This window comes from Symphalangus syndactylus, chromosome 12, assembly GCF_028878055.3.
Source record: "Symphalangus syndactylus isolate Jambi chromosome 12, NHGRI_mSymSyn1-v2.1_pri, whole genome shotgun sequence".
NCBI classification, from domain to species: Eukaryota; Metazoa; Chordata; class Mammalia; order Primates; family Hylobatidae; genus Symphalangus; species Symphalangus syndactylus.
The window spans coordinates 133,003,429-133,029,203 of NC_072441.2; the positions used below are offsets into that span (position 1 = coordinate 133,003,429).

General features: G+C 51.8%; 1 protein-coding gene across 7 annotated transcripts in view; it reads right to left on the reverse strand.

The window, feature by feature from the left end:
- RNF220 (ring finger protein 220) overlaps positions 1-25,775 on the reverse strand; it is a 303,437-nt gene that overhangs the window by 18,526 nt on the left and 259,136 nt on the right. For 6 of the 7 annotated variants that reach the window (XM_063627653.1, XM_063627652.1, XM_063627650.1 and 3 more), the window contains 4 exons: positions 18,793-18,925; positions 10,341-10,386; positions 6,797-6,898; positions 820-862 (listed from right to left, as the gene is read on the reverse strand). In XM_063627653.1, coding sequence (XP_063483723.1) covers positions 820-862; positions 6,797-6,898; positions 10,341-10,386; positions 18,793-18,925 — 324 coding nt within the window. Of the gene's footprint in view, positions 1-819; positions 863-996; positions 1,265-6,796; positions 6,899-10,340; positions 10,387-18,792; positions 18,926-25,775 lie in introns of those variants that run through there. The other variant, XM_055255325.2, reaches the window with a different exon arrangement.

Consider the following 25,775-nt stretch of genomic DNA (forward strand, 5'->3'; position numbering starts at 1 on the left):
AGCCCATCATGAATTTCTCCCTTTTCCAAACTAGGGCTCAGCCTGGCAGCAGAAACCAAGTGGTAAGAGCTGGGGATCTTGAACTCCATGGCCTCTCTCACTTACTAGCTGGCCCAGAGACCCTAAACCCCTTACAGCCACCCCCCAGATACCACACCCTAGTAAGCACAAAAAGCTAGGATCATTCAATTGTATTCGGCAAACAGGAATGCTCCAGAGGTTTGAATCCAAAAGCGGGGCTGCTAGGTAGTGCACACACGGCCTGCTTTCAGAGAAGGCCTCTAAGAGCTGTCGAGCCCACGCTGATCACCTTTGTGAAATGTGGGCCGACTGATAACTCAAAGAGCCCTGGGATGAGTTAGTTCCTGTTGCCGTGGGAACTCCAGATCTCACTGTATTGTCAAGTCTCAGCAGAGAGGCTGTATTCACACTACTGGGCACTGATTAAAAACTGGAAGAAAAACATTCTCAGCGCCCTGCAGGTTTGTATAGTGAGGTCCCAGCAGTTTGCAAATTCAAAGCTGAGCTCCCGAGTAGAATTGTGTAGCTCGTTCCTCATTCTCCGGCACTCACTGCCCCCCACCCAGGGTTCTTCAGGGCCTTTAGAGAGGTTTGGGCAAGAGCTGGGAGCCATACCTCCATTAGACAGACGGGGAAACTGAGAGCGGCAGCTTTGGTTTGCACATACTCAGGCGCCGTGACTGCGAAGAAGCCAACGGGCCCCAAAGTCGGAGAGACCCAGGCAAGCCAGGAGCGGCAGGCAGTGAGGGAGGGAGGAGGCCGGGGGTGGGGCGGAGGGAGGGGCCGGGCAGGACTCACCATTCAGTCGGGTCTGCCGGTTGGCTCGTACTCGCAGAAAGGTCTGGGAGAAGATCGCGGGCAGATGCAAGAAAAGAAAAGAGAGCGTCAGGCGCGGCCTGGAGTCCTGGCCCCCGCCCCAGCACCGGACCCCCGACCAAACCTGCTCCGCCCCAAACAGCCCGTAAACAAACCTACTTCCTCCCTCCCGCCGGCCCCTCTGCTCCTCCGGCCGCTCCGGGCTCTCGGCATAGCCGCCGGGCGCTGCTCTAACGGGACCCCGTAGCCGCTGCGCGGTGCCGCCCCAGCCCCGGCCTCCGGCGCTCTGGGCCCCACGGCCGCCCGGCCGGCGAGGGCGGCGATGCGGGCGGATTCCCCCCGGCTGCCCGGCGGCGGCGGCACTTCAGCTCCCAGCGGCGGCGGCGGCCATGTTGGCCCTGATCACGTGATCTGCCGCCGTCGCGCGCTGGGGGTGAAAGTTCACAATGCGGCGGGGGCGGCCGGACCGAGACCAGGAAGCTGCCGTTTGTACTCTGGTAGCAACCGGCAGAAGCCTCCCTGGGGTCCCTCCCACCTCCCGTTAAGCCTACCCACCCCATCTTTAGCGGCCGCGAAGTCCTTCCACCCCACTCCACGCCCCCTCCCGCTGCGGGGCTCCTTCCGCCCCACCGCCCGGCCCCGGCTCCCGCCTCCTTTGCCTGCCTTCCTCGCGGCTGCCCTTAGGGCAGAGGCATCGCGTTGGGCGCTTTGCAGGGGACAAGGCGTCGGAATTCCCTATCGTCTGTGGGCGATCCCCGCCCAACCCCTAGGCCATCCAGTTCTGTTATCAGAGGACTCCCAGCATGTCAGCTGTCTGCTGCACGGCCCCTGGAGCTCCCATAGGTACTGCATACCCACACGGCCAACTTGGAACTCAGTATCCTCCAAACAGAGGCCTTCCTCTTTGGGTTCCCTATTCATAAGAGGAAGCCACTATCTACTCAGGTGTGCCCACAGAGGAAAGTTGAGAGTCGCCCTGGACCCCACCTTCTCCATCCCTCACACTCAATCCTTTTCTAGATCCTGAAAGTTTACCTTGAAAGGTCTCTAATTTTCTCATCTCCACCTCTGTTATCTCCTACTCATCCTTCCAGGTCTAACTGAAAAATAGCTTTGCCTTGTGTAAGTACATTCATCTCTGCGCCATTACCATCGCTTGTGAAGTTTTCATCAGTGGACTGACCACTTCAGGGTTGGGGCCGTGTGTGAGTTATTTGGGTGAACCCAGAGCCCAGCATGGTGCTGGGCATAGGCAAGTCAGCCCTGAGTTCTTCTTCCATGGTTGTACCTACCTTGGTTGTCGTTGTGCTCCAGTCATACATAATCTTACGAGCTCTCTAAATTTGCAGCTGTTTCCTGTCTCATCTTTTGGTCTCCAGCTTCTCTCTCTGCAACCCATCCTCCACACTACACACAATGTGATCTTTCTATTGGACAAAACTAACCCTCTCCTTTAAATCCTTCAGTGGTTCTCCACAAAGGCATATAGGCCTGCCCTGTCTGCCTTGCCAGACTTCTCCCACTCCTATTCTCTCCCTTTATATTCCTGACACTCAGCTTTGCAGAGCTAACTGTAGCTCTTTTGAGCACTCCATGCTCTGCACTTCAGGCCAGAGAGCCTCCATGCCCTCCAGTATCCCCTGCTTGGTTAACTGTTGTTCATCCTTCAGGACTCTGGCAAGACTTAGTTTTGTCCCCCAAGCCTGGGTTTGATGCCTCCTCTGAGTTTTCGCAGTTCCACTGCTTCTCTTTGATCATGTATGTTTTGACTGTTTGTTTACATATCTGTCCCTTGTACTTGGGAGGTCATCTCTAGCCATTTACCCAGCACAGCGTCTTGCATGAAGGAGACACCAGTGGGAAGGGGAGAAAGACTTTATGAGATAAGCCCTGAGCCCAGTGATGGGTTGGGAAACAATCTCGGATTTAGGGCCAAACAGACTCAAGTTCAAGTCCTAATTCTGTTACTTACAATTTATATGGTCTTAGAAAAGTCACCTCTTTCTAGGCCTGTTTCCTTGGTAATAGATTGGGCATGATGAATACAGTTGCTATGAGGTTTAAGTGAGGTAATGATATGAGGGTTAGTCAGCAGGGGCTAAGTAAATGAGAATTCAAACCAGAAACCAAGGCTGGGCACGATGGCTCATGCCTTTAATCTTAGCACTTTGGGAAGCCAGTACAGGAGGATTGCTTGAGCCCAGGAGTTCAAGACCAGCCTGGGCAATATAGTGAGACCCTGTCTCTATAAAAAATAAAAACAAAACCCCAGAAACCAATACCCCCTGCTTTCAAGGCCTAGCTCAGTGACTTTAAAAATCCAACATAGCTGAACAACTACTACATGCCAGGCCTTGTGTAAAGAGCAAGGGATGGGATACTCAGCTAGTCTCTGGGTTGCTTTCCAGCTTCACCTACTAACTTTCCTTGCATTCTACTTTCTAACAAAACCAAACTGCTAGCAGGTCCCCAGATATATCATTCTGTTACACCTCTATGTTCTCTGTACATTAGTGTTGCCTTTATATCTGGAGTAACCTTTCTTCCTTGTCTGCCAAGTGAACTTCTATTCCTTCTCTGAGTCCATTTTCAGTCATTACCTCCTGTGTGAAGCTTGCTTTGATTTTCCCCTCCTTCTACTGTAGTATCCTAGAAACGTATTCTTTATTATTAATTTTTTTTTATTTTATATTTTTAGTAGAGACAGGGTTTTGCCATGTTGCCCAGGCTGGTCTTGAACTCCTGGCCTCAAGCAATCCACCTGCGTTGGCCTCCCAAAGTGCTGGGATTACAGGCATAAGCCACTGTGCCTGGCCCTTAGAAACTTATTTATACTCCTGTCATAGCACTCAAAACACTGGACCATAATTATCAGTCTGCAAATCTAACCCCTTGAAGGCAAGGACACTAAGCTGAGCATGAGTGAGTACTAGATAAATGTTTGAGTAAAGGAAGGATAAGACAAGGTCCTTGCCTTGGAGAAACTCCAAGTCTAGTGGAGTCAGATTCATTGTGAAAGATTAAATACGGCCAGAATTATTTGCATCTTCTCCTATCAAGAGCTGCCTTTCCTCATCCCTTGATTATGGACTAGCTTTGTGACTTGCTTTGCTTAATAGAAAGCGGTGGAAGTGATGTGTGAGTTCCAGATTCTAGGCCTCAAGAGGCCTTGCATCTTTGGCATTTACCCTCTTGGTGTGACACTGCCCTGAGACTGCTAAGTAAGAAAGCTGATTGAACATACTGGAGGATGAGAGGCCACATGGAAGAGAGCCAAGACACCCAATCTCCCAAACGTGCGGTAAGGCCATTTTAGACTTTCCAGCCCAGCCAGTCCTCCAGGATGAATGAGCTGCATGAGTGAGGAAATGCCCCAGTCAACCACAGCATCATAAATAATGAGTTGTGTTAAGCCACTAAGTTTTGGGATGATTTGTAGACAATGGAAACATACCTAAACAGGTGATCACAATGTAGGGTGTTGGGGCAATAACCAGGAAACACAAGGGTCATGAGATAGCTAATCCAGAAAGACTTCCTGGAGGAGCTGATATTTGGGCAGGATTTGGAAGGATAAATAGAAATTTGATGTAGGGGGGTAAAACAGTTCTGTTAGAAGAAATAGCATGTGAAAAGACATAGAGGCAAGAAAGGAATGCCTCATCCAGGGAAGGTTTGGCATTAGTTCAGTGAGCACAGCCCATAGGATTCATGGACAGTATCTGGAATGGAAGCTGGAAATACAGGTTGAATCTATATCACAGAAGGCCTTGCTGCCATGATAAGGAGCTTCAGCTTTATCTTGTAGGACACAACCTAGTTTGATTTGCCCTGTAGGAGGTGTGCTTAGAGTCTAGAACAGGGCCTTGGGTCTTAACCTGGGCTTCAGAGATCTCTAAGTGGTATTGGGATGGGATCTAGAGCTTTCCTAACCTCCTGAAGTTGTATGTATAATACTGCATGTGTGTGTGCCTGTGTGTACGTAAAAACACATGCGTATATTTTTAGGCAAGAGAGTCCATGGCTTTCTTCATAGTCTCTAGGAGATAAAAGAAATACTGACATTTGTGGGGAGGAAGGTGGGTCAGGGAGTTGAGGCATTGTTGCCTGATGGTTACTCTTTCCTAGTTGAACAGATGGCAAGGCGCATGCCGTGAGTGCAGTACAGAGGACAGGCCTCTGAAGGTGGGGCTGTCTATTCCTCCAGACCAGAATGCTCTGGAACAAAGCCTTGTCTCTGTTCCCTCTCAGATCAGAATTCCCTGGGGTCTGGTCATTTCTCTGCCTTGAACCAAGGTTGTCTGGATCGGGGCAGTGTCTCCCAGGGGCTTATTGGGCTTCTTCTCTGAAACTGGGGTTCCCTTAGAGGCAGCAGGGATCCCTTCCCAGGGCTTGCACTTTGGGCTATGCAGTTTGAGTTCCACGCGAAGGCATTCGGCGGAGTCTGTCCAGTCGTGCTGGGTACTCTACTCTCCAAGCTCTGCACCCTGTGCCAGGCCAGGCTGTGTCAGCTGGAAGGAAGGGGTGCAGAGAGAACACCTTTCTCTAATTCCCACGAAGGGTCAGGTGTGCCAGCAGGGTCCCTGGTTCTCTACTCCAGCTTACAGGTCCCTGCAGCCCTGTCTTTCCGTATCAGATCAGGGCTGTTCTTCCCTTCTCACACTGGGCCTCCCTGTGAAGCCCTGTTGCCATTTGGACAAATGTTCCTTGGAATAGGGCACTGTTCTCTTTCATCTAACGGCTCTGGGGTTCTTAAAGACAGGGCTCTGCCTCTCCTTAGACAAAAGTTTTGGGGGAAGTTCTTTGACCTTCCTACTCCAGAGAAGGTCCATTTATAGCTAAGATGCTACCTGTAGGCCCCTCTGCTATGATCTTGTTGGACTGTGTGATGACTCCCTTCCTATTTGCCCAAGACACTCACAGGCAGTATCTGCCTGTCTCTCTATCTGGGCCTGATACCAAGGTTTGGCGGAATTGAATGGTTATTTGCTTAAGGTATCATGCTTTTTTTTTTTTTTTTTTTTTCAGACGGAGTCTTGCTCTGTCACCCAGGCTGGAGTACAATGGCGCGGTCTTGGCTCACTGCAACCTCTGCCTCCTGGGTTCAAGTGATTCTCCTGCCTCAGCCTCCAGAGTAGCTGGAATTACAGGCACCCGCCACCATGCCTGGCTAATTTTTGTATTTTTAGTAGAGACGGGGTTTCACCATGTTGGCCGGGCTGGTCTCGAATTGCTGACCTCGTGATCCGTCCGCCTCGGCCTCTCAAAGTGCTGGGATTACAGGCGTGAGCCACCATGCCTGGCCTTTTTTTTTTTTTTTTTGAGATGGAGTCTCACTCTGTTGCCAGGCTGGAGTGCCGTGGTGCGATCTTGGCTCACTGCAACCTCCATCTTCTGGGTTCAAGCGATTCTCCTGCCTCAGCCTCCCAAGTAGCTGGGACTACAGGCACACGCCACCATGCCCAGCTAATTTTTGTATTTCCAGCAGAGATAGGGTCTCACCATGTTGGCCAGGATGGTCTTGATCTCTTGACCTCGTGATCTGCCTGCCTCGGCCTCCCAAAGTGCTGAGATTACAGGTGTGAGCCACCGCACCCGGCCAGTATCATGCTTTTGAAGTCTGAAATCTTCAGGTGATTCTGGGCTATGTATCTGGGTCCCTTATGAAACCAAACCCCATAGGATACTTCCTGATGGATAGAATGATTCGGAGGTGCTCAGAGCCTATGGAGCCCACGTGACCTTGGCATCTCTCCCTAACATCCATCTATTTAAGGCCTATTCCCTGACACCTATGCCTCCTGAGTTCACTTAGGGGCACGGGACACAGAGGGAACCAAACCCAGTTCAGGCCTCTCCTGTGGCCTACGGAGGAGAGGAGGAGTTAGCACCAGGCAAGCTCTTGAAGCCCTCCCCCAGGTGAGCTTGCTTCTCATGGCCACCCACCACCCCTCCTCACCTGGTATCTGTCTGAGTGGTGGAGGTCATCGGTGGCAGATGGGTGCGGTGATGCTGTTGGAGACTCTCCTTCCCTCTTGATGGAAGCAGACAACAGGAGGGACTGGAAGAAGAAAAAGGACATGTGGCCTCAGGCCAAATGAGACCTACAGTCAGTCCCTAGAGTTCCCAGTCCTGTGGCGCTTTGGGGAGCTGGGCAAAGAGAAGGAGGCTGAGGGATAGAAGGACCACTCTTGAGATTCTAAAGGCATGGGGTCAAGTCCTGGGAGTGTGGTTGTGGGAGAGCACAGCTTGGTTTTAGGGATGGGTGGAGACCCCGTGAGGGACCCTGCTTAGGCTAATCTCTGTCCCAGTGGAGCGAGACTCCCAGTCCACTCCCAGTAGGCTGAGACTATATATGTTTTGTTTTCCCTTAGGGAGCAGAGACTCTGGGATCCCCATGAAGGGTTGTGGGTGAAGCCATATACCCGCTACCCCACCTGCCCTTAATACAGGCTGATGGCAGCCCCACAATGGAGACAGTAAATTAAATAGCATGTGAGTTTCCCACGTGCAGCTAGGGATGTATGTTGGTCCATTTATCCCGGTGCTACGGTGATGACCCCAGCAAAAATCCCAGCAAAACTAATCCCCCCATGTCAATCTTGTATGGCCTCTTCTACATAACGTCTGCGGTTTAGATTAATAAACTGTCTGCTTGAAATTGTGTGCAAGCACCACAATTCTAAATACCACATGGCACATTCTGCCTGAGAGCCAGCTCTTGCCAAGGCCTGTTCAGCTGCAAACTGGGGGCCTGGAGGCCTGAAAGCAATCCATACTTCCTCCCCCCGCGTTCTCCAGCCTGTACAGCTCTAAGCCGGAAGCACACAATTCCCTAGGAGTCCTCCCCAGCTTAGAAAACCACGCCAAATCGCCAGTGACAGCCCAAAGAAAGCAATTTGGGAAAGATGGAGCAGCCATTTATCCTTCATCTCCGGCTGAGCCTTAGGATGTGACTCGCATGCGGTGGCCATGCTGCACATCCTCAGGCAAGGGCCCTGGAAAGGGAAGGGACAGCTGCTGGTCTGGCAGGGCTCCCTGACTTGCCCATACCCCAGGAGCTGGAGGAGAGAAGAGGCTGGAAAGGGCCTGCATGGGATTCTATGCAACGTGGAGCTCCTTCACCCACTCAAGCCTCATGGGTGACACAGCCCTCAGCCCAGAAAGGAGGTGCTCTCAGGCAATGTTCTTCTCCTTCTCTGGTCCCAAGGAAGATGCTAACAAGGGGGAACAGTGTGGGTCACCCCGACCTCTGGCCCATGAAAAAGCTCCTGTTTGTGTGCTCTCTCTCTCTCTCATTCTCTCTAGGTTAGAAGCCCTGAGAGGCCTCAGCATTACACCTGGGGCAAGCAGAATAAAAAAAGGTCACTGGCGCTTTTTAAACATGGACCAAAAAGCAGTAAAATGTGTTTTGAAAAAAAAATCCTGGCATTAAATCATGACTTTTTGCCTGGCTCTTCGCCTCATTAAAAGTGGCCTTTTGGAAGGTAAAATTATCATTGTAAGCGATAAGATCTTTAAGAAAATAATTCACGGCTTCTTCACCCTTTAATATGATAGCCGCCACTGGCTAATTTTTTTCTTAATGGCAACGAGGCCATCAATCTTGTCTAAGGCCCCCTCGCCCTCTCCTCCTCCTCCCTCCCTCCTTCTCCCTGTCCTTTCAGTCTCTTGCTTGAACCTTCTCTCTCTCGCCTCTTCCACTCATGACCTGCTTCCCTAAAGCCTAGGTCAAGGCAGAGGATAGACCCTGAACTGTTCAGCTTTGGGGGTGTGGGCATATATCTGGAAGTGGGTGAGCAAGTGTCCCTTGTCTCTGTGTCTGATGGTCAGTATGCCTGTGTCTGTGGTTTCAGGATACATGTTTAAGACTTCCTATGTCTGTATTCTGACCTGAGTGTGTGTGTGGGTCTGCATATGTGGGGAGCTAGGGACGGAGGTAGACTGTGTCTGCCAGGGCTTTGTCCTTAGAACACAGGCCTCACTGATGTCCAAGTCCCCAGCCCTGCCAGCCATGCTCAGGTGTCAGCTGTCACCTGTGGTGGCTGACTTGGAAGCTTGTCTCTGACTTTCCTGAACCACACCATTAAATGCTGCAGGCTGGGCCACACTCAGTGAGTGTAGCTCCCTACCTCTGTGACTCTGCAGCTGCCTGGCATCCCCAGCCTCCCCTTTCTCTTTGGGGCTTTGCCTCCTTGGCCAAGGCCTACACCCACCAAAGGCAGGGCTAGGTGCTCTGCTCCTTCTCTCCCGGCTTGCTGCAGGCGAGCAGAGTTTTCTAAACGAAGGTACACGATCCATTCCTATACCTTTGAAAGGCTTGCAGGGTATTTGGGCCTACCCCATGGAAGTGATACTTGTCACTCTGGCTCCTTTCCCAAAACTGCCCTCTTAGAGGTCACCAGTCACTGCCAGACTTCTAAATACAACGGGCCCCTTCTCCAGTCTTTCCCTGTTTGACTGCTGACTACCTGATACATTTAGAAACTTTCTTCCTTAGGACCCTGAGATACCATGCTCTCCTGTGCCCCTCTTAACTCACTGAGTGTTCCTCCTCTGTCTCCTTCCCTGCCTCCTGGACCTTATCTTGACACCAAGTGCAGGAGTCCCCCAGATTCTCACCTTGGCCTTTGCTCTAATCTCTCCACACACTCTCCTTCACTGATTCCACCCATTCCCAAATCTTCCATAGTCATTCCTCACTCCCTATAAAATGGGCTAGGGGTGGCCTCCCGTTCTGAATAATCGTGGGAAAAAGGATGCAGCCTTCTACCGAAGAATGGGGAAGGGGATACTCAGTGAGTGAGGGTTTGGTTCTCCCCATGTATCCATCCCCTCAAAACCACCTTTGGGTAAGTAGTACCCACTGTGTCTGTGGCCATCTTTGAGGAGTTCTTGATACAAATGTCATTGTGCTAAGGCCTCTTGGCCCCTCCTTTGAGCCGGGTACTTGCTCTTCATTTTCCCTTTCTCCATCTGATGCTTTCAAGTCTTCTCCCACAGGGTTTGTTCAGAGAGGCAGACTAGCTCCCCAAATGAGTCCAGCCTCTTCCTTGGCTCCTTGTTGCCCTCAGGACAAAGTACACACAAACACACACACATGCACACACCTGCACATTCATACACCCCCATGCCCCCACAGTCTGGCTTCTGGAACCCTGCACTATCTTGACCTGCATTTCTTTATTTTTCTTCATCTGCTATAGCTCATTTTCTTCCTTTCAGTCTTCTCACCCTTAGTGTCTGGGTCACCCACATCTCCCAGGCCATTCTTGGCTCTGACCCCTCTCCTGGCTGGAAGAGGAGGAAGTCAGATGAGCATACTGTCACTCATGCACAGACCACACACACTTACACACACACACGATGCAGCCCTAGGCCTCAGGATGATGTTCAAGACCTGGAGATAGTTGAGGATACTAGAAAAGCTCCTTTTTCTCAGGAGGAACCAGTTCTGGGTGGGCCTATATGGGCAGGAGGAAAACATGTAATTGGCCACCTACCTTGGGAGTGCCTGGAGCCATGGCATCCTTCAGAAGGGAATTCTTGCTGCCAAGAAAGAAGAGAACAGGGTAACCATTCTACCTGCCACCCAGGGCATGCAATGGTAGAGTAGCAAGAAGACCCCAAAGACAGAGGAGGCATAGCTAGCCTAGCCCAGCCCAGCTCAGCCAAGCTCCACCCAGTCCTTTCAATCCCCATGGCCCAGCCTAGCTCAGCCTCGCTCATGGGCCAAGGGCTAGTGCTGGCCGCTGGGAGGGAGACACAGACACTAGGCATGGTAGATTTCCCAGTGGATCTGAAGAAAGGGGCTTTACCTGACTCCTCGTATCAGCCCTGAAGATTCTGCCTGTCCTGGAGACCCCCTTCTCTCCACCCCCTGTCCCCAGCCCGCTCTTAGCCCCTGTGGGATTGGGGTGATGGAGCTGACATGGCTCTTGTCAATTCTCCCTCCAACATGCTGCAAACTGTGTTAGGCCAGGAATGATCTCCCCCTGATTCAATTTGTCAGCCCCAGGCCCTCCGGCATCGGGCGCGGCAGGCAGGCGGGAGCTGGGCCCTGAAATATGGTGGGCGGCTCAGAGCAGGCGGGGGCTGGGGTGGGAGGTGATGGATGGGCTGTGGGGGAGGCGAGGACTGTGTTTAATAACAAAATTGGTATGCAAGGCCACATCCCGTGCTAAGCATGAGTGATCCAGAGCCACAAAGTATTACAAATCCCTGCTAAACAGATGCTGACAATGGAACAAGACGTATCAAATCAGATCCACTTCAGAAACATTAATATCCCTGTTCCTGTCCCTCCCTGCCTGCTGCCCCCACTACGCTCGCCACATCTGTGCTCACACATTCATGCGCGTGCACTCACACACACACATGCTCACAGAAGTGCTGGCTGATGAATGCACGGAGGCGGACGCAGCCCATTCACATCGGGTCCCCGCACAGACACACATAGGAGGCATAACGTACAGCACACCCGCAGATACACCTAGAAAGCACAAGAACACACAGACACACATCCAAGGCAGAATGCATGGGGCACATAGGGACTTAACGAGTGTAGACATAAGGAACATCCACAGATGAGCTCAGACACCCACAGAGCCAGACACAGACACACCGGACATGCCAGCAAAAGCACAGGCAGATTCAGATGCAGCAGTGACTCTCAATGGGGGACAGGGGAGAAAGGGAAGAGATGTTCGCCTGCACAGGGGACATCCTGCAATGTCTGGAGACATTTTTGATTGTCAAAACTTGAGCGGAGGGAGGGGAGGTTGCTACTGGCATGGAGTAGGTAGAAGAAGTTAAACAGTCTACAGTGTACCAGACAGCCCCTCACAGCAAAGAATTATCTGACCCCAAATGTCAACTGTGCTGAGGTTGAGAAACCCTGGTATAAAGGTGCACACATATATACCCATAGACTTCCTATAATTCTGCCAACAGGCACAGATATAACCAGTCACACCTGGAGACTCAGACACCCATACAGATGCACAGGGCCACAGAGGCATATTCCCAGACACATGTCCATAAAGACAGATTTATGGTCCGGTGCGGTGGCTCATGCCTGTAATCCCAGCACTTTGTGAGGCCGAGGCTGGTGGATCGCCTGAGGTCAGGAGTTCGAGACCAGCCTGGCCAACATGGTGAAACCCCGTCTCTACTAAAAATACAAAAATTAGCTGGGCGTGGTGGCAGGTGCCTGTAATCCCAGTTACTCAGGAGGCTGAGGCAGGAGAATCGCTTGAATCCAGGAGGGAGAAGTTGGAGTGAGCTGAGATTGCGCCACTGTACTCCAGCCTGGGCAACAAGAGTAAGACTTTGTCTCAAAAAAAAAAAAAAAAAATTCACAACAGCCACGATTAGATGAGAGCTGCTCGTGTGCACAAGTCCAATAAACACGTGTCAATATGGACACCTGTGTGTACCAACACACACCCAGATGCACATGTACCCACAAACGTAGACACATATGCACACACACGTAACATATGTCTATCCCAGTGCAGAGGCCACCAGGCCCAGCAGCAGAGTGAGGCCAAGGTCTGAGTGTAAAAACAGAGCTGTCAGCCGGTCTAATCACACAGTGGGGGCATCACAGACTAGGAAGGCTAGCTACAACAGGTTGCATGCAATTAGGTTTTGCTCATAAATGGTTCATGCCAGCCCTGATGTAGGCACTGGGGATTCAAGGAGGGCATGGAGCTGCTTTTGAGATCAACTAGTTTTTGAGTTTATGGCTTTTATCATTTGTTCACTCCTTCATTCACTCAGTAAACAAATACTGCCATCACCATTTGTGGTACGGAAATGAGGTATCTACTGTACAACACCATGCTTGCTCTGCCTGGCCTAGGATAAGAGTATTATCTCCAGTTGGATCAGGTGACAGCAGAAAAGGAAGGAATGAACAATGATTGTGCACCCATTGTATGTGACAGGCGCAGGCCTTAGTATGTGTTATCTCATTGAAACTTCACAAAATCTCTACAAAGTTGACTACCAGGTCAAATGACATTTCTATGGTCACACAGTCCGTGGAGGGTTTGGGATTTGAGTTGGTGTCTGGCCAAGCCCACAGTGCTGGCTTTTAATTGCCCATGCTGCCTCCCTAAAGACACTCAGGGCTTAGGATAGAGGGCAGAATCCAGTTCTTTTTCTTTGCTTGCTGTGTGACTTTGGGGAGGGAACTGCTGACTCTGGGCTTCAGTTTGCTCTGCTGGTGAACAGAAACAGGGACATTCAGGGTCAGAATGTCCAGCCTGTCACTTGGCGATCCACTCCTCTGGATCTTTTCCTCGCAACACTCTTCCCTGTCCCTTGCATTGCATTGGTACTACCTGAGACTCCTTGCCTCTCTCTGAGCAAGGGACCCCCGCCCTATCTTCCCTCCAACAACCCGATTACCTCCCAGTGTGCTTGGCCCCCCAGAGGCTGAGGAGTCTGCTGAAGGGCCTGCCTCACAGAAGAGAGGTCTGAGGCCTGCAGCTGTAGGCAGCCTGGCTCCCGCCCAGCCCATCAGCTCTGCCTTCGTCCCTCCCTTGCCCGCCCCCAACGATTTCCTCCCTTGCTCAGTCACTGGCTGCCTAGTGATCCATGGGTTTTAAATTATAACTGGGACCCAGGAAACGCGTTCCTAAGTACAATATTCATGGGCTGGGCTGACACTTTTAATTAAGGTGATTTACACTGAATTATCCTTGGAAATAAAGAAATGGTGCGCTGCCCGGGAATAAACCATCATCACCAGCCGTCTTTGTAAGTTGCACTTCGTTTTAATCTATTTGGGGAATTGTTTATCTAGTTCATTACCCAACCAAACACCGAGGCCGGCCTTAAATAAGGCTTAAGTGGGGGTAGGGGCACTGCCATCTCCACACCCCGCCTCTTCTCTAGAGTCACCCAGTCTCCCTCTGGCTTCTTTGAGCCCTTTTAAAGTGCTGGCCAGAGAGCTGGATTCCCAGCCCAGAGGCCAAATCTTGAGTGGCTGCAGAAACCTCCCAGAGAATATCTCTTAAGTTCAGGCCCCACCCACCAAGCCAAGCCCAGCTTCTAGCTTTGTGCAATCTCTCCATGCTCAAGGCTCCTTCATCTCTCTGGGTGGAAACTCGTGCCTGAGGGCCACTGGGAAGTCTAGGGGCCAACTCCTTCCTCCACCCCTGCCCTTCAGCCTCCAGCCCCCATCTATCTATGTCCCTGCCTGTCTCTCCACACATCCAGTCCCTCCCCCATCACCATCCCAGAGACATCTTAGGCTGAGCTTGCCCAACATCCCCTCCTTCCCTCAGACACTTGCTTCTCTGCCACCATCTCCCTCCCAATCATCTAAGTTAGAAAGCTTCCTCCCAGTAAGCACCCCAACTAAGTCCTGTGGCTTCTTCCTCCACCTGGTCTCTCGTCATTCCCTCTTCTGCACCCCCACTGCCACTGCCGCTGTCCTGGGTCAGCCTCACCAACTTTTCCCTGGACCCCGGCCAACCTCCTCCCTTGCCTCCTGCTGCTTCCCCCAACCCACACTCCACACTGGCCCCACAACCTTGCCCCTCCCACTTTTTCTCTGACCAAGCTTCACCCTGGCTCATGAATGTTCGGCTTACTCTCCACCCCATCAAGGACTTCCTCAGTATTGAAGGCCCTCCACAGTCTGTCCTCCATCTAACTTTGCCCTCCTTGTTCTACCTGGCCAAGTTCTGGGGTCTAATGGAACCCCTGTGAAGGGGTTGAGAAGGGGAAAGATGAAGGATGGGGTGAGGGAGAGAGTGTTGGCACAGCCTCTGATCTCAAATGGAAAAGTGCTTTGAAAAGTGTAAGGACTTTGCCAAAGGAAGTTCTGATTGCTCTTCCTGTGTCTGTGCACCCATGTACCTGTGGGAATGACACCCATGGGACAAGGCTTCTTTCAGGGTGTGTGTGTGGGCACATCTGTGTGTTGGAATGGGTGTGTGTGTGCACCTGCGTGTCCTATATATGTTTGTGTCTGTGTCTGAAACACAGCCAGCCCTGGCTCTGGAGCTGGAAGGTCCCTGCTTCTCTCTGTGAGCCCATGAGTGTGTCTGAAATAGCAGCCTGCTCCTAGTGGGGTGTGCTTTGTGCTGTTGGGCAAAGGGAGGCAGGAGGCAGAATGCCAGGCCAGTCTGAAGAGCCCCTTAGGAAGCAGTCAAGTGGAGGGGGGACGTGTCCAGGCTGATGGAGGGCACCTGGTGGCAGCATCCACAGACTCAGGAGCTGGCTAAGCTGAGGAAGGCCAGGGAGGGCAAAGGAGGCAATGGAGGCAAAGACAGGGTAGGAGAGGAAAGGCGACAATTGGAGGAGAAAAGAGGGAGGAGTCAGCAGGGGAAAGAAGGGCTGGGGCAGAGAGGAGAGGGGAGGGGAGGAGGGACAACTGGGGAGGAAGCCTCCAACCATGTGCCTTTGGTGGATGGAACTGCCCTCATGTGGGCTCTGCCAGAACCCTGGAAGTGAGGCACACACAGGCTCTGCCCTCCTGCGGCCTCAGTTTCCTCATCTGTGAAATGGCTGGTTTCAGGCCCCTCTGCTCAGGGAGCTGATGGTGGGGAGTGGAGAGGGTGTCTCGGGAACCCCCGTGTGTCATCTTTTCTCAACCTCCTCTGCTGTCTTGGCTTCCCGAGAGCGGGCAGGGGCGGGGCAAGGGCAGCCAAGGCTGGGGCCCTCCCTGCGCTCCCCGCTGCGCGGCCGGCCGTCAGCCCGGAGGGAGCTGACACGCTCCTTGGGAATTTATCACGCACCCAATTACAATGTTAATTGGCAAGTTCCTGAAATCAATTAATTCGCAAATTTTTTCCAATTAAAAATCCAGATAAATCACGAGGGCGGCGGCGGGCCGGTCCAGCCTGCAGTCCGATGGGCGCAGCGGCCGCAGGGAGGGAGGGCGAGAGAAGCGAGGGGAGGGGGCGCGGGCGCGGCTGCCCTTGAACGCCTTTGCCGGCCGGTCCGACTGTCAGCGCGCCGGGCGCGGCGGGGCCGAGACAGATAAAACCATCGACCCGTCGCCGCCAGCGCTTCGGCTTTATCGATCCGACGGGAATTTCACTTGCTGTGCAGATCCCGCTGTCCGGCTGTCAGACACCCGGTTGGAGGGGGGCGCGTGCCGGGGGCGCAGGGCGTGCACAGACGGAGGGGGCATGGGCGTAGGGGTGCTGGGCTGGGCCGCGACGTGAGGGGTACAGATGCGGGGACGCAAGACATAGCCGCGAGAAGCATGGAGCTTGGGGTGGGGAAATGGACACGGGGATGCTCTGGGAGGATGTGGGGGATAAGGGGGTTGTGCAGGGTCATGGGTGGGGGTATGGAAAAAGGAAGGCTGTTGGCAGAAGTGCATGCCCTGGACATTGCAGGTGTGGAGCACCTGGGACTGCACTGTAGTGTGGCCCTCACCGAGGAGGCAGACAGAGAGCTGGGGGCCCGCATTCTCCAGGCCCTTAGAGGGCACAATGCTTTTACAAGGCTGGGCATGCTTCTCTATCCTCTGCCTCTATTCTCTGACCCTGGTAGGAGAAGTCCTCCACTGGGAGCAAATTACACAGGACCCCTCCTGGACAGCCAAAATATGGAACTCAGCTGCAGAAGGATTTTTTTTTCCACTTTCTGCCACTGGCAGGCCAATCCCAGGTGTGTGTTGGCGGGGTAGGGATGGGGAGTGATTAAGAGCATGGGTACTGGAGTCAGATTACTTTAGGTTTGAATCTTATCTTCATCACTTACTAGCTGTGCAACCTTAGAGATGTCACTTAACTCCTCTGCACCTCAGTTTCTTCCTCTGTAAAATGGGAGCAATTATTATCACCTACTTCAGAGGGTTGTTGTGAAGATTAAATAAATTAATGCAATGTAAAGTACTCGGCACATAGTGAGTGTTTAAGAAGGATTATTATTATTATCACTGGTATAGTCTTATATGCCCATGGATTCTTGCATACTCCTCCCTTCAAGGGATAGAGCTTCTAGAGCTTAATTCTTCTCCCTTGAGAATGAGCTGGACTTGACAACTTGCTCCTAGTGAACAGAATAGAATAGAATAGAGTAGAAGCAACAGTGTGTGACTTTCGAGACTAGATCATAGGAAGCACTGTGGCATCCTCCTTAGTCCTCTCTTGGACTGCATGCTCTGTGGGAAGTCAGCTGCCATGTCATAGGGAAATTCAAGCTGTCCTATGCAGAGACCCACACGTGGGGGAACTGAGGCCTCTTGCCAACAGTCATGTGAGTGAACATCTTAGAAGCAGATCCTGCAGTCCCAGTCAGATTTTCAGATGACTATTGCCTTGGTTGACATCTTGACTGCAGCTTCATGAGAGACTTCCAGCCAGTAGCCACTACTACCCACAACCATCCAGCTAAGCTGCTTCTGAATTGCTGACCACAGAAACTGAGATGATAAAAGTGTGTTGTTTTAGCTGCTAGGTTTTAGGGTAATTTGTAACACAGCGATAGATGACTAAATATTTCTTCCTTCAAAATTCACCTCAGGCCTCACCTTCTGAGGAAGCCTTCTGTGCTCTGTGCTGGGTTTGGTGCCTCCTTGACACCCCCCCCCCACCCAGCTCCAGTTCTTCCCTATAGCAGTCTCCATCCCTCTGGGTTTGTACTGTCCGACCCTCCCTACTCTCAGGCTATGAACTTCCAAGGGCAGGGACCATTCTGATTCACTATGCGATCCCCTGCACCTTGCATGGGGATTCGGTAAGAAGGCAGAAGGAAGGAGGATCAGTCAAGTCTGATGACTTGAACTGAATAAGGGTCGGACTGGGAGGAGCGGGGCAGGCTGTCCCTCAGTAGCAGATTATATTTTCCAAAGACGGCTGCAACCATATCTTCCATCCCACATACATTTCTACAATTTGACCTTGCCAGTCCTCCCATTAAAAGCGGGGTGTATGTCCTCTCCCCTTGAATTCTGGGTGGTCTAATACTGCCTTGATCAATAGAATACAGTGAAAGTGAGATTCAGTGATTTTCAGGCTAGGTTATAAAAGGTGATCCAGCTTCCATCTCGTTGGCTGGAACATTTGCTTTTGGAGCCCAAAGCTGCCATGGAAGAAGTCCAGCCATCCCGAGGTTGGCAAGCTGTGAGGAAGCCCAGGCCACATGGAGAAGCCCTGTGCAGATGCTTTGATTCCAGCCTCAGCTGAGGTCCCAGCTGACAGCCAGCATCAACCCCCAAACATGTGAGGGAAGCAGCCTCCACATGACCCAGCTCCCAGCCACTAAGTCTTCCCAGCTAAGGCCCCAGACATCATGGAGCAGACATCAGCCATCTCCTCTGTGCCCTGTCTGAATTCCTGACCTCACAGATTCCATGAGCACAATGAAATGGTTGCTTTAAACTGCTAAGATTTTAGGTAATTTGTCACACCTCTCCTCTACTCTTTTTGATAACCTGCCTCCTCCACCAGGCGAGGAGGCTCAGCCCAGTCCTTCAGGCAGGGACAAAGGAGGGAGGCTGGGGGTGAGGTGGGGTGGGACAGTGGGGGACATACCTGAGCACATTCTCAAGATTGTCATCTTTCAGACACTGAGATTCATAGAGAAGGTAGTGCCCACCCCCCTGGAGGAAGGACTTGGCTGTACTTCTGAGGGGCCTGCCAGGCCTAGGACCTGCTTCTTTTATTCTGCTCTGAGGCTCAACATGGCAGTGCTGGGCCTTTGGCAGTGGCTCACCCCTGTCTAGCTCCTCTCATGTTTTCCTTTGAGGCTGGGGCCTGCGGGGTCACTCTCCTCCCGTCTCCAAAAATAGAGCAAGAAGAGGAAGGTGGCTCCATTCAGCGGAAAGATCTGAGGATTGAAACAGAGTTGTGGAGAAGAGTGGCAGGGTCCTGTCTTTTCCCGAGGGGCTGGGGTATGGGCCAGGCAGCTGCCCCTGGGATCCGGTGGCCAGAACCCTGAGTGGACTCCTCCAGCAGGCAGGCTCCCCGGCAGGTGGCTTACCTCGAGGGCAGTTGGGCTAGCTGCTCCAGTTCCTGCTCCATATGCTCCTGCAGCTCACTGGGCCTCAGCAGGACCTGGCAGATGGGGCAAATTGGGGCCTGGCTGTCGAACAATGCCGCTGCTTTCTTCTTACCTGGTGAGGGGAGAAGAACAGACAGACGCGTAAGCTGGGCTAGTCCAGGAGGCAGACCCAGCATCCCAGTCCTGAAGCCCAAGCCTGCTGCTGCCCTCTAGGGCTTCTTGGCCTAGAGGAGGGGCCTGAGGGTTTCAGAGCCCACGAGCACCCCTCCTCCTTGTAGGTCCAGAGGCTGTGGCCATGAATGGTACCTCCTCAGCCAGCCACCCCTCTCAGAAATCTATTAGGACACATCCCCCATGGGATGTCTATTTTTTTTTCTTTTTTAAATTAATTAATTTGAGACAGAGTCTTGGTCTATTGCCCAGGCTGGAGTACAGTGGCGTGATCTTGGCTCACTGCAACCTCTGCCTCCTGGGTTCAAGTGATTCTCCTGCCTCAGCCTCCTGAGTAGTTGGGATTACAGGCGTGTGCCACCACACTTGGCTAATTTTTGTATTTTTTGTAGAGATGGGATTTCATCTTGTTGGTCAGGCTGGTCTCAAACTCCTGGCCTCGAGTGATATGCCAGCCTCGGTCTCCCAAAGTGCTGGGATTACTGCACCTGGCCTTATTTATTTATTTTTTATAGAGATGGGTTCATTATTTTGACCAGGCTGGTCTCGAATCCTGACCTTAAGTGATCCTCTCATCTTGGCCTCCCAAAGTGCTAGGATTACAGGGATGAGCCACTGCGCCTGGCTGGCTGGGATGTTTAAACCCCTCTCTTGCCACTTGTGGAGACACGCAATGCTCTGTAGCCTCTGCTTACAGGTGTGGGGTTGAGGAGCCCTATTAATCTAGAAACATCCCTGCATATCCGTGGATGCTCTGACTGCGCAAAGGACTTTAGTTTGAGCCCAGATTTTCCTTCCTTCTTCTTCTTCTTCCCACTGGTTCCTGGAGGGGGTCAAAATCAGCTTTCAGAGAGATGAAGGCCATGCCAGTGATGAGCAAGATGGTTGCCTAAGTAGGGTTGCCAGATTCCACACAGGATGCCCAGTTCAATTTGAATTTCAGATAATGAATTTTTTTAATATAAGCATGTCCCAAGTATTACATGGGACATACTTATACTAAAAGTTATTTATCATTTTTCTAGAATTCAAATTTACCTGGATGTCCCATATTTTTGTATGCTAAATCTAGCAACCTTGTACTGGAGGAAGCCTCAAGTTCAGGCTGAACACAAAACCCACCTCCCTTTGACACCAGACTGAGGATGATTACGGCTCCCTTGGATGCCCAGATAGAGTCATCTGAGGGCTAAAACGAAAGAGGAATTCTTTGTTTGGGTGTGTGTTTTGAGGACTGGAAAAAAGAGAAGGCTTAACCAAAGAAGTGAAATTTAAGCTGTACCTTAGAAGTATATCAGGCAATTGAATGAGTTAATGAATAAGTTGTGAGTTCCTCGTGGGACAGACCATTTCTTATCTATCTTTATATTTATAGACAATTTATATCAGGTCTGGCATAGCCTAGATGCTCCATGATGAAGCAAAAGAGAGGAAAAGAGAAAGGGGGAGAAGAAAGGTGGGGATGAAGAACAGACTGTCCTAGAAGCCAGATAACCTTCGTGGGGCTGGGACAGCAGCTCCAGCCATCCAGGAGGCTTCAGTCTGTGTGGCAAGGTCTCTGAGGAGGGGAGGAAGTCCTACTGATCAGGTGGCTGTGCCTCAGATGCTCAGGGGACAGCTGGAGGGAAGCTCTGAGTAACAGCAGCAGATGTGGCCCAGGTCTGGGAGGTGGGAGATGAGGCGTCCAGTCTCAGCTCTGCTCCTACCTTCAGTTAGCCAGAGAATCTCACAGGTGAACAAGACCCTAGACATTCTCCAGGCCATTATCTTTACTTTACAGCTAGGGCAACTGAGGCTCAGAATGGGACACAGACCTCTGTACTCAGCTTTTGATTTCATTACTTCATTCACTCAGCAAACATTTAACAATTATTCTACGTCAGGTATTATTCTAGGAGAAACTGGAGCTCAGAGATAAATATAATGCATCCTTGGCCTCGAGGAGAACACAAATTAGTAGGAAAGGCAAAAAGAGAGCCCGTGACTGCAGTCAGTGTTGGTGAGAACTATGAAGAGGACATGAAGGATTCATGGGAGGGTAGGAAGGGGCCAGCAAGGTTGGCAGGATCTGTGGGCGAGGTGACGCTCAGTGGGAGGCACGAGGAGTGAGTAAGGGAGTTGACACATTGTTGGAACAGATAACTGAGGCAGGGACTGGGGTCTGAAGGGGGTAATGGTAAGACAGGAGAATGGAGAAAGAGGTGGATCCCAGACATGGGGTCTGAGCTGGGCTGGAAATATCAGGGGTTCAGCCCCCATTAGCCTGGTACACCAAGTCTGGCTCTTAGGGCTTCCTGGAGCCCAGGTGTCTCATTCTAAGCCTGGGGACCAGGCGTCAGCATTCCCACATACCTGTACTCAGTTCATCTGCTTTGCTGCCACAGGGACATTCTACTTTTCTGAGCTTGGCCCCAGTTTCCCTATGAGGACAACAGGCCCTCTTCCTGCCTCCAAGCTTCAGGAATAGCATTGGCAGGGATCAGCAGAGGGACTCTGCAGCCTCTGCCCTCCATCCCACCCCCATTTTCTCAGGGGTTAGAGTGGCAGGTGTCAGCATGGCCATGGGCCCCCTGTGTCCCCTCCCCCACTGTGTTCTCTATAATTTTATATTGAGACCTGTGGTCATGACGTGGGTTTTACTGCACTAACGACATGGCCTGCCCAGGTTTAATGACAAAATCCATACTCTGGCCCTGGGCCTGCTCCTCGTTTGCATAATTCCCAGAATACAGCTCCCTGAAGCTTTTGACCTGGGCCATTACAGTGGCCATAAAACGGGCCATAAAACCGCTGGGGATGGCCAAGAGGAGGGGGCTGTGGTCTTGTTGGGGTGGAAATGAAGCCCTCAACCCCATACTCTTCCTAGGCTTGGGAGGAAGCATCCTCTGGCTCTTCCTTTCCACAGCTCCCAGAATCTGGAAGTCCATTTCAGGCTGGCGAGGCCCCTGGAATCCTTAGTTCAGCTGCCCATTGGATGCAGGAATCCCTTCTCCAATACCGCTGGCAGCACCACAGGTGGGCAGACCGAGCCCACCAGAGGCAGGCTGTCAGCAGGCATCTTCTCGAGCGTTCGTCTCTACAGCTCATGACACCCCCCAACGCCCAAAAGCTGGCCAAACCCTTTGGCCACAGGTGGGTCTAGGTCATGCAGGCCTGGTTGAATCCTGTCCCTCCTCAGGAGGCCTCGCTCCCTCAGGAGGTCAGGAGCTGGGCTGAGCAGCATAGTGGGGAGATGCGGGAAGCACAAGGGGATGGGGATGGGGACAGGGCCTGGGATGGGCTGTCAGTGCTAAAGATGATGAATGGGGGAGGTGAGGCGGGAGGCCCAGTGTTATCGGCAGAGGATGGCGGATGCGGGCGCTCGCCGTTCCTGCTAATCCCCGGGCGCTGCCTCAGCCCTTGCACTGATAACGAGGAAATGGGACTGACAACAATTTTTAGCTGAGAGATTCTTCACCAAAATGCCAGGCGGCCGGAGGTCTGACAGCGCCTGATTGAGTGTGTGAGTGCGTGGGGGGAACGCCCGCAGCCCCCTCCCCTCCCATGCAAAGATGGATCGCTCATTCCGCCTCCCGTCCACATTCATTACCGCACCTCCCTCCCCACCGCCCCAGTCGCGGAGTGCCTGCCACCTCCACTTCTCTGCTTGCCGCAGGTATCCCGCAAGCATGAGGAGGGCAGGGAGGGGAGGGGCTCTGACCCCATCCTCAGCCTTAGACAGGGCAACTCCAGCTCCAAGAGCAGGGAGGCGACTCTGTAGAGGCAGGGGCCGGGAGTCAGGGGAATCAGGTCCCAGCCTGGAGGCTCCCTAAGTTGTATGACCTCCAGAGAGTCCCTTTTCCTTGCTGAGCTGCTAGAATACCTTTCCTGCTGGACAACAGTGAGGCTCCAACAGGCAGTGACTGACGGTAAGCTGCGAAGGGCAGGCCTGTTGAGGAGGAGAGGAGAGGTCATGCCAAGGCAGCCCTCTTCCTAGCTTGGGCCAGGCGCCAGCCAGCCCAGCCCTCTCGCCTCGAAACAAGGCCTCAGGTACCCGGGGTCCTAGATCAGCCCTCTGCTGCCCCCCTCTGTTGGGAATGGTTGACCATTGGGAACAGGCAACTCAAGTGCCGGCACAACCTGCTCCTCCCCTGCCATCTTCCACAGCGAAGCCTGGTGCAGAATCGGACATATAGAAGCCGGGGGTGTTGTTCAAAGGGAAAGCCCTCCCCTCCTTGACCACTCACCCATGTCTGGCCTTGCAGCTCCCCACCGTGTGACTGCCTCTCTGGCTTGGCATGTTTGGTTTTGTCCCAGTTCTTTTGCATGAGAGTTCCATTCTCGCCTCTCTGCTTGTCCAAGCAACAAATTCCATCTCTATTATCTTTTCTCTACAGACCACAAAAGGCATGGCTTGACCGACTGGTGTCTGATAGGGATGAGGAGGGTTGAAATGAGGGTGAGGGTGACTGTAAGGACAGATGGCCATGGAGGCTGGGACTTTTAAGAGTACGTGTGTGGGTATATGTGTGTGTTCATGTGTACACATGTGTGTCCTACCCCTACCCCTGCAATGGAAGGGCTTCCATTTCCTAGTGACCAAGAAACAGGAACTTCAAGCAGAATTCAACAGAGCTGCCTCTTGCTAGCTGTGTGACCTTGGGCAAATCACTTAACGTTATTAAGCTTCATTTCTCCTTGTGTGAAATGGGGATAATGATATCTAACTCCCAAGACTTCTGTGAAGATCCAGTGAAATCAGGGATGTGTACAAGGGAGGAGTCATTAGTGCCTCCTGTAACACACTAGCAAAGTTTGTTGTTTGTGCCTATATCTGCCCCATCCTGACACCTGCCCTGCCTTGCCTGTATCTGGCCTTCTTCCCTTCTATGACCCAGATCTTTTACCACTCAGTAGGTGCCCTAGCCCTAGCTCCTCTGGCCCCCATGGAGTTCCTTCTTCCTATCCATCATTACCCATATATCTGGTTATTGGTTTATATGTCGGTTTATCCATCTGTCCATCTACCTATCATCGATCCATTATCTGTCCATTTGTAATAATAACAACTGTCTATCAAGTATCATATATTTGGCTGTAGGTCAATACTACACATACTTTATCTCATCAATCCTTACAGCGGTTCTGTGAGGTAGGTGTAAATTACTGTCTCTATCACACTGATGAGGAAAATGGGGCTCAGAACAATGTGGTGACAGCTACAAAGTTCAGAGCAGGGATTTAAATCCAGGTCTGTCTGAGTCCAGACCTGAACAATACCCAACTACCTACCTACCTACCCACTCACCTAGCTAATGATTCAATACGACTCCACAGATGTTTACTGGATGCCCACTAGGGGTCGCTATAACACAGATGCCAGACAATAATGAAGACAGGTGCAATCTCTGCCCTCAGGGAGCTTAGGACGTAACTATGGATGGAAACATGAAACGATTGTCCCCAGAGTGGTCTTAGGAAAAGAAAAGTACATGGGGCCGGTGTGGTGGCTCAAACCTGTAATCCTAGTAATTTGAGAGGCCAAGGTGGGAGGACTGCTTAAGGCCAGGAGTTTGAGACCAGCCTGGGCAACACAGTTAGACCCTATCTCTACAAAAAAATTAAAAAATTAGCCAGCTGTGGTGGCATGTGCCTGTAGTCCCAGCTACTTGGGAGGCTGAGGCAGGAGGATCGCTTGAGCCCAGGAGTTTGAGGCTGCAGTGAGCTATGATCGCACCACTGCACTCCAGCCTGGGCTACAGAGTGAGACCCTGTCTTAAAAAAAAAAAAAAAAAAAGTACACGGAACTAGGGGAGTATATAATCTGGTCTGGAAGGTGAAGGAAGTGACATTCAACAAAGGCTGAAGGATGCGTGGGAACCAGTCAAACAGTGATTGGGGGAAGTGGTGCTCTAGATAGAAAACCGCACATTTGGCCGGGCATGGTGGCTCACGCCTGTAATCCCAGCACTTTGGGAGGCCGAGGCGGGCGGATCACGAGGTCAGGAGATCGAGACCATCCTGGCTAACACGGTGAAACCCTGTCTCTACTAAAAATACAAAAAAAAATTAGCCGGGTGTCGTGGCAGGCGCCTGTAGTCCCAGCTACTCGGGAGGCTGAGGCAAGGAGAATGGCATGAACCCAGGAGGCAGAGCTTGCAGTGAGCTGAGACTGCACCACTGTACTCCAGCCTGGGTGACAAAGTGAGACTCCGTCTCAAAAAAAAAAAAAAAAAAAAAAAAGAAAACAACATATTTGAAGTACACAGGGGAAAGAGCCTAAGTGAGGAACCAGAAAGAGTCCAATGTGGCTGGAGCAGAGAGTGAGGGGCGGAGTGCTGAGGTATGATGATAGAGAGGGTGCATCCTGGAGGACTTTTAAACTACATTAGTGATTTTGGTTATTTTTTTTAAACATACAATGAGAAGCCATCAGAGAGTTTTAAACAGGAGAGTGATATATCAGACTTGTATTTAAAAAAGATTATTCTAACTGCAAAGTAGCCAGTGGTCTAAGGGGCAAGAGCAAGTGCAGGAAGGCTGTTTAGGAGGTTATCTCACTAACTCAGGGGAGAGACGATGGCGGCTTGCTCTAGCATGACAATGCCGGAGATGAACAGAGGCAGATGGATTGGACATGGAAGTTAAGGGACAGAAAAGAGTTAAGGATGACTCTAAGGTTTCTGGCTTGAGCAGCCTCTAGGTGGTAGAGACCATTGACTGATTTATGGAATGGGAGGAGGAGCAGCAGGCTCGGTAAGGAAGAAAATGAGTTTTGGATGTACTTAGCTTGAGGAACTATTAGACATCCA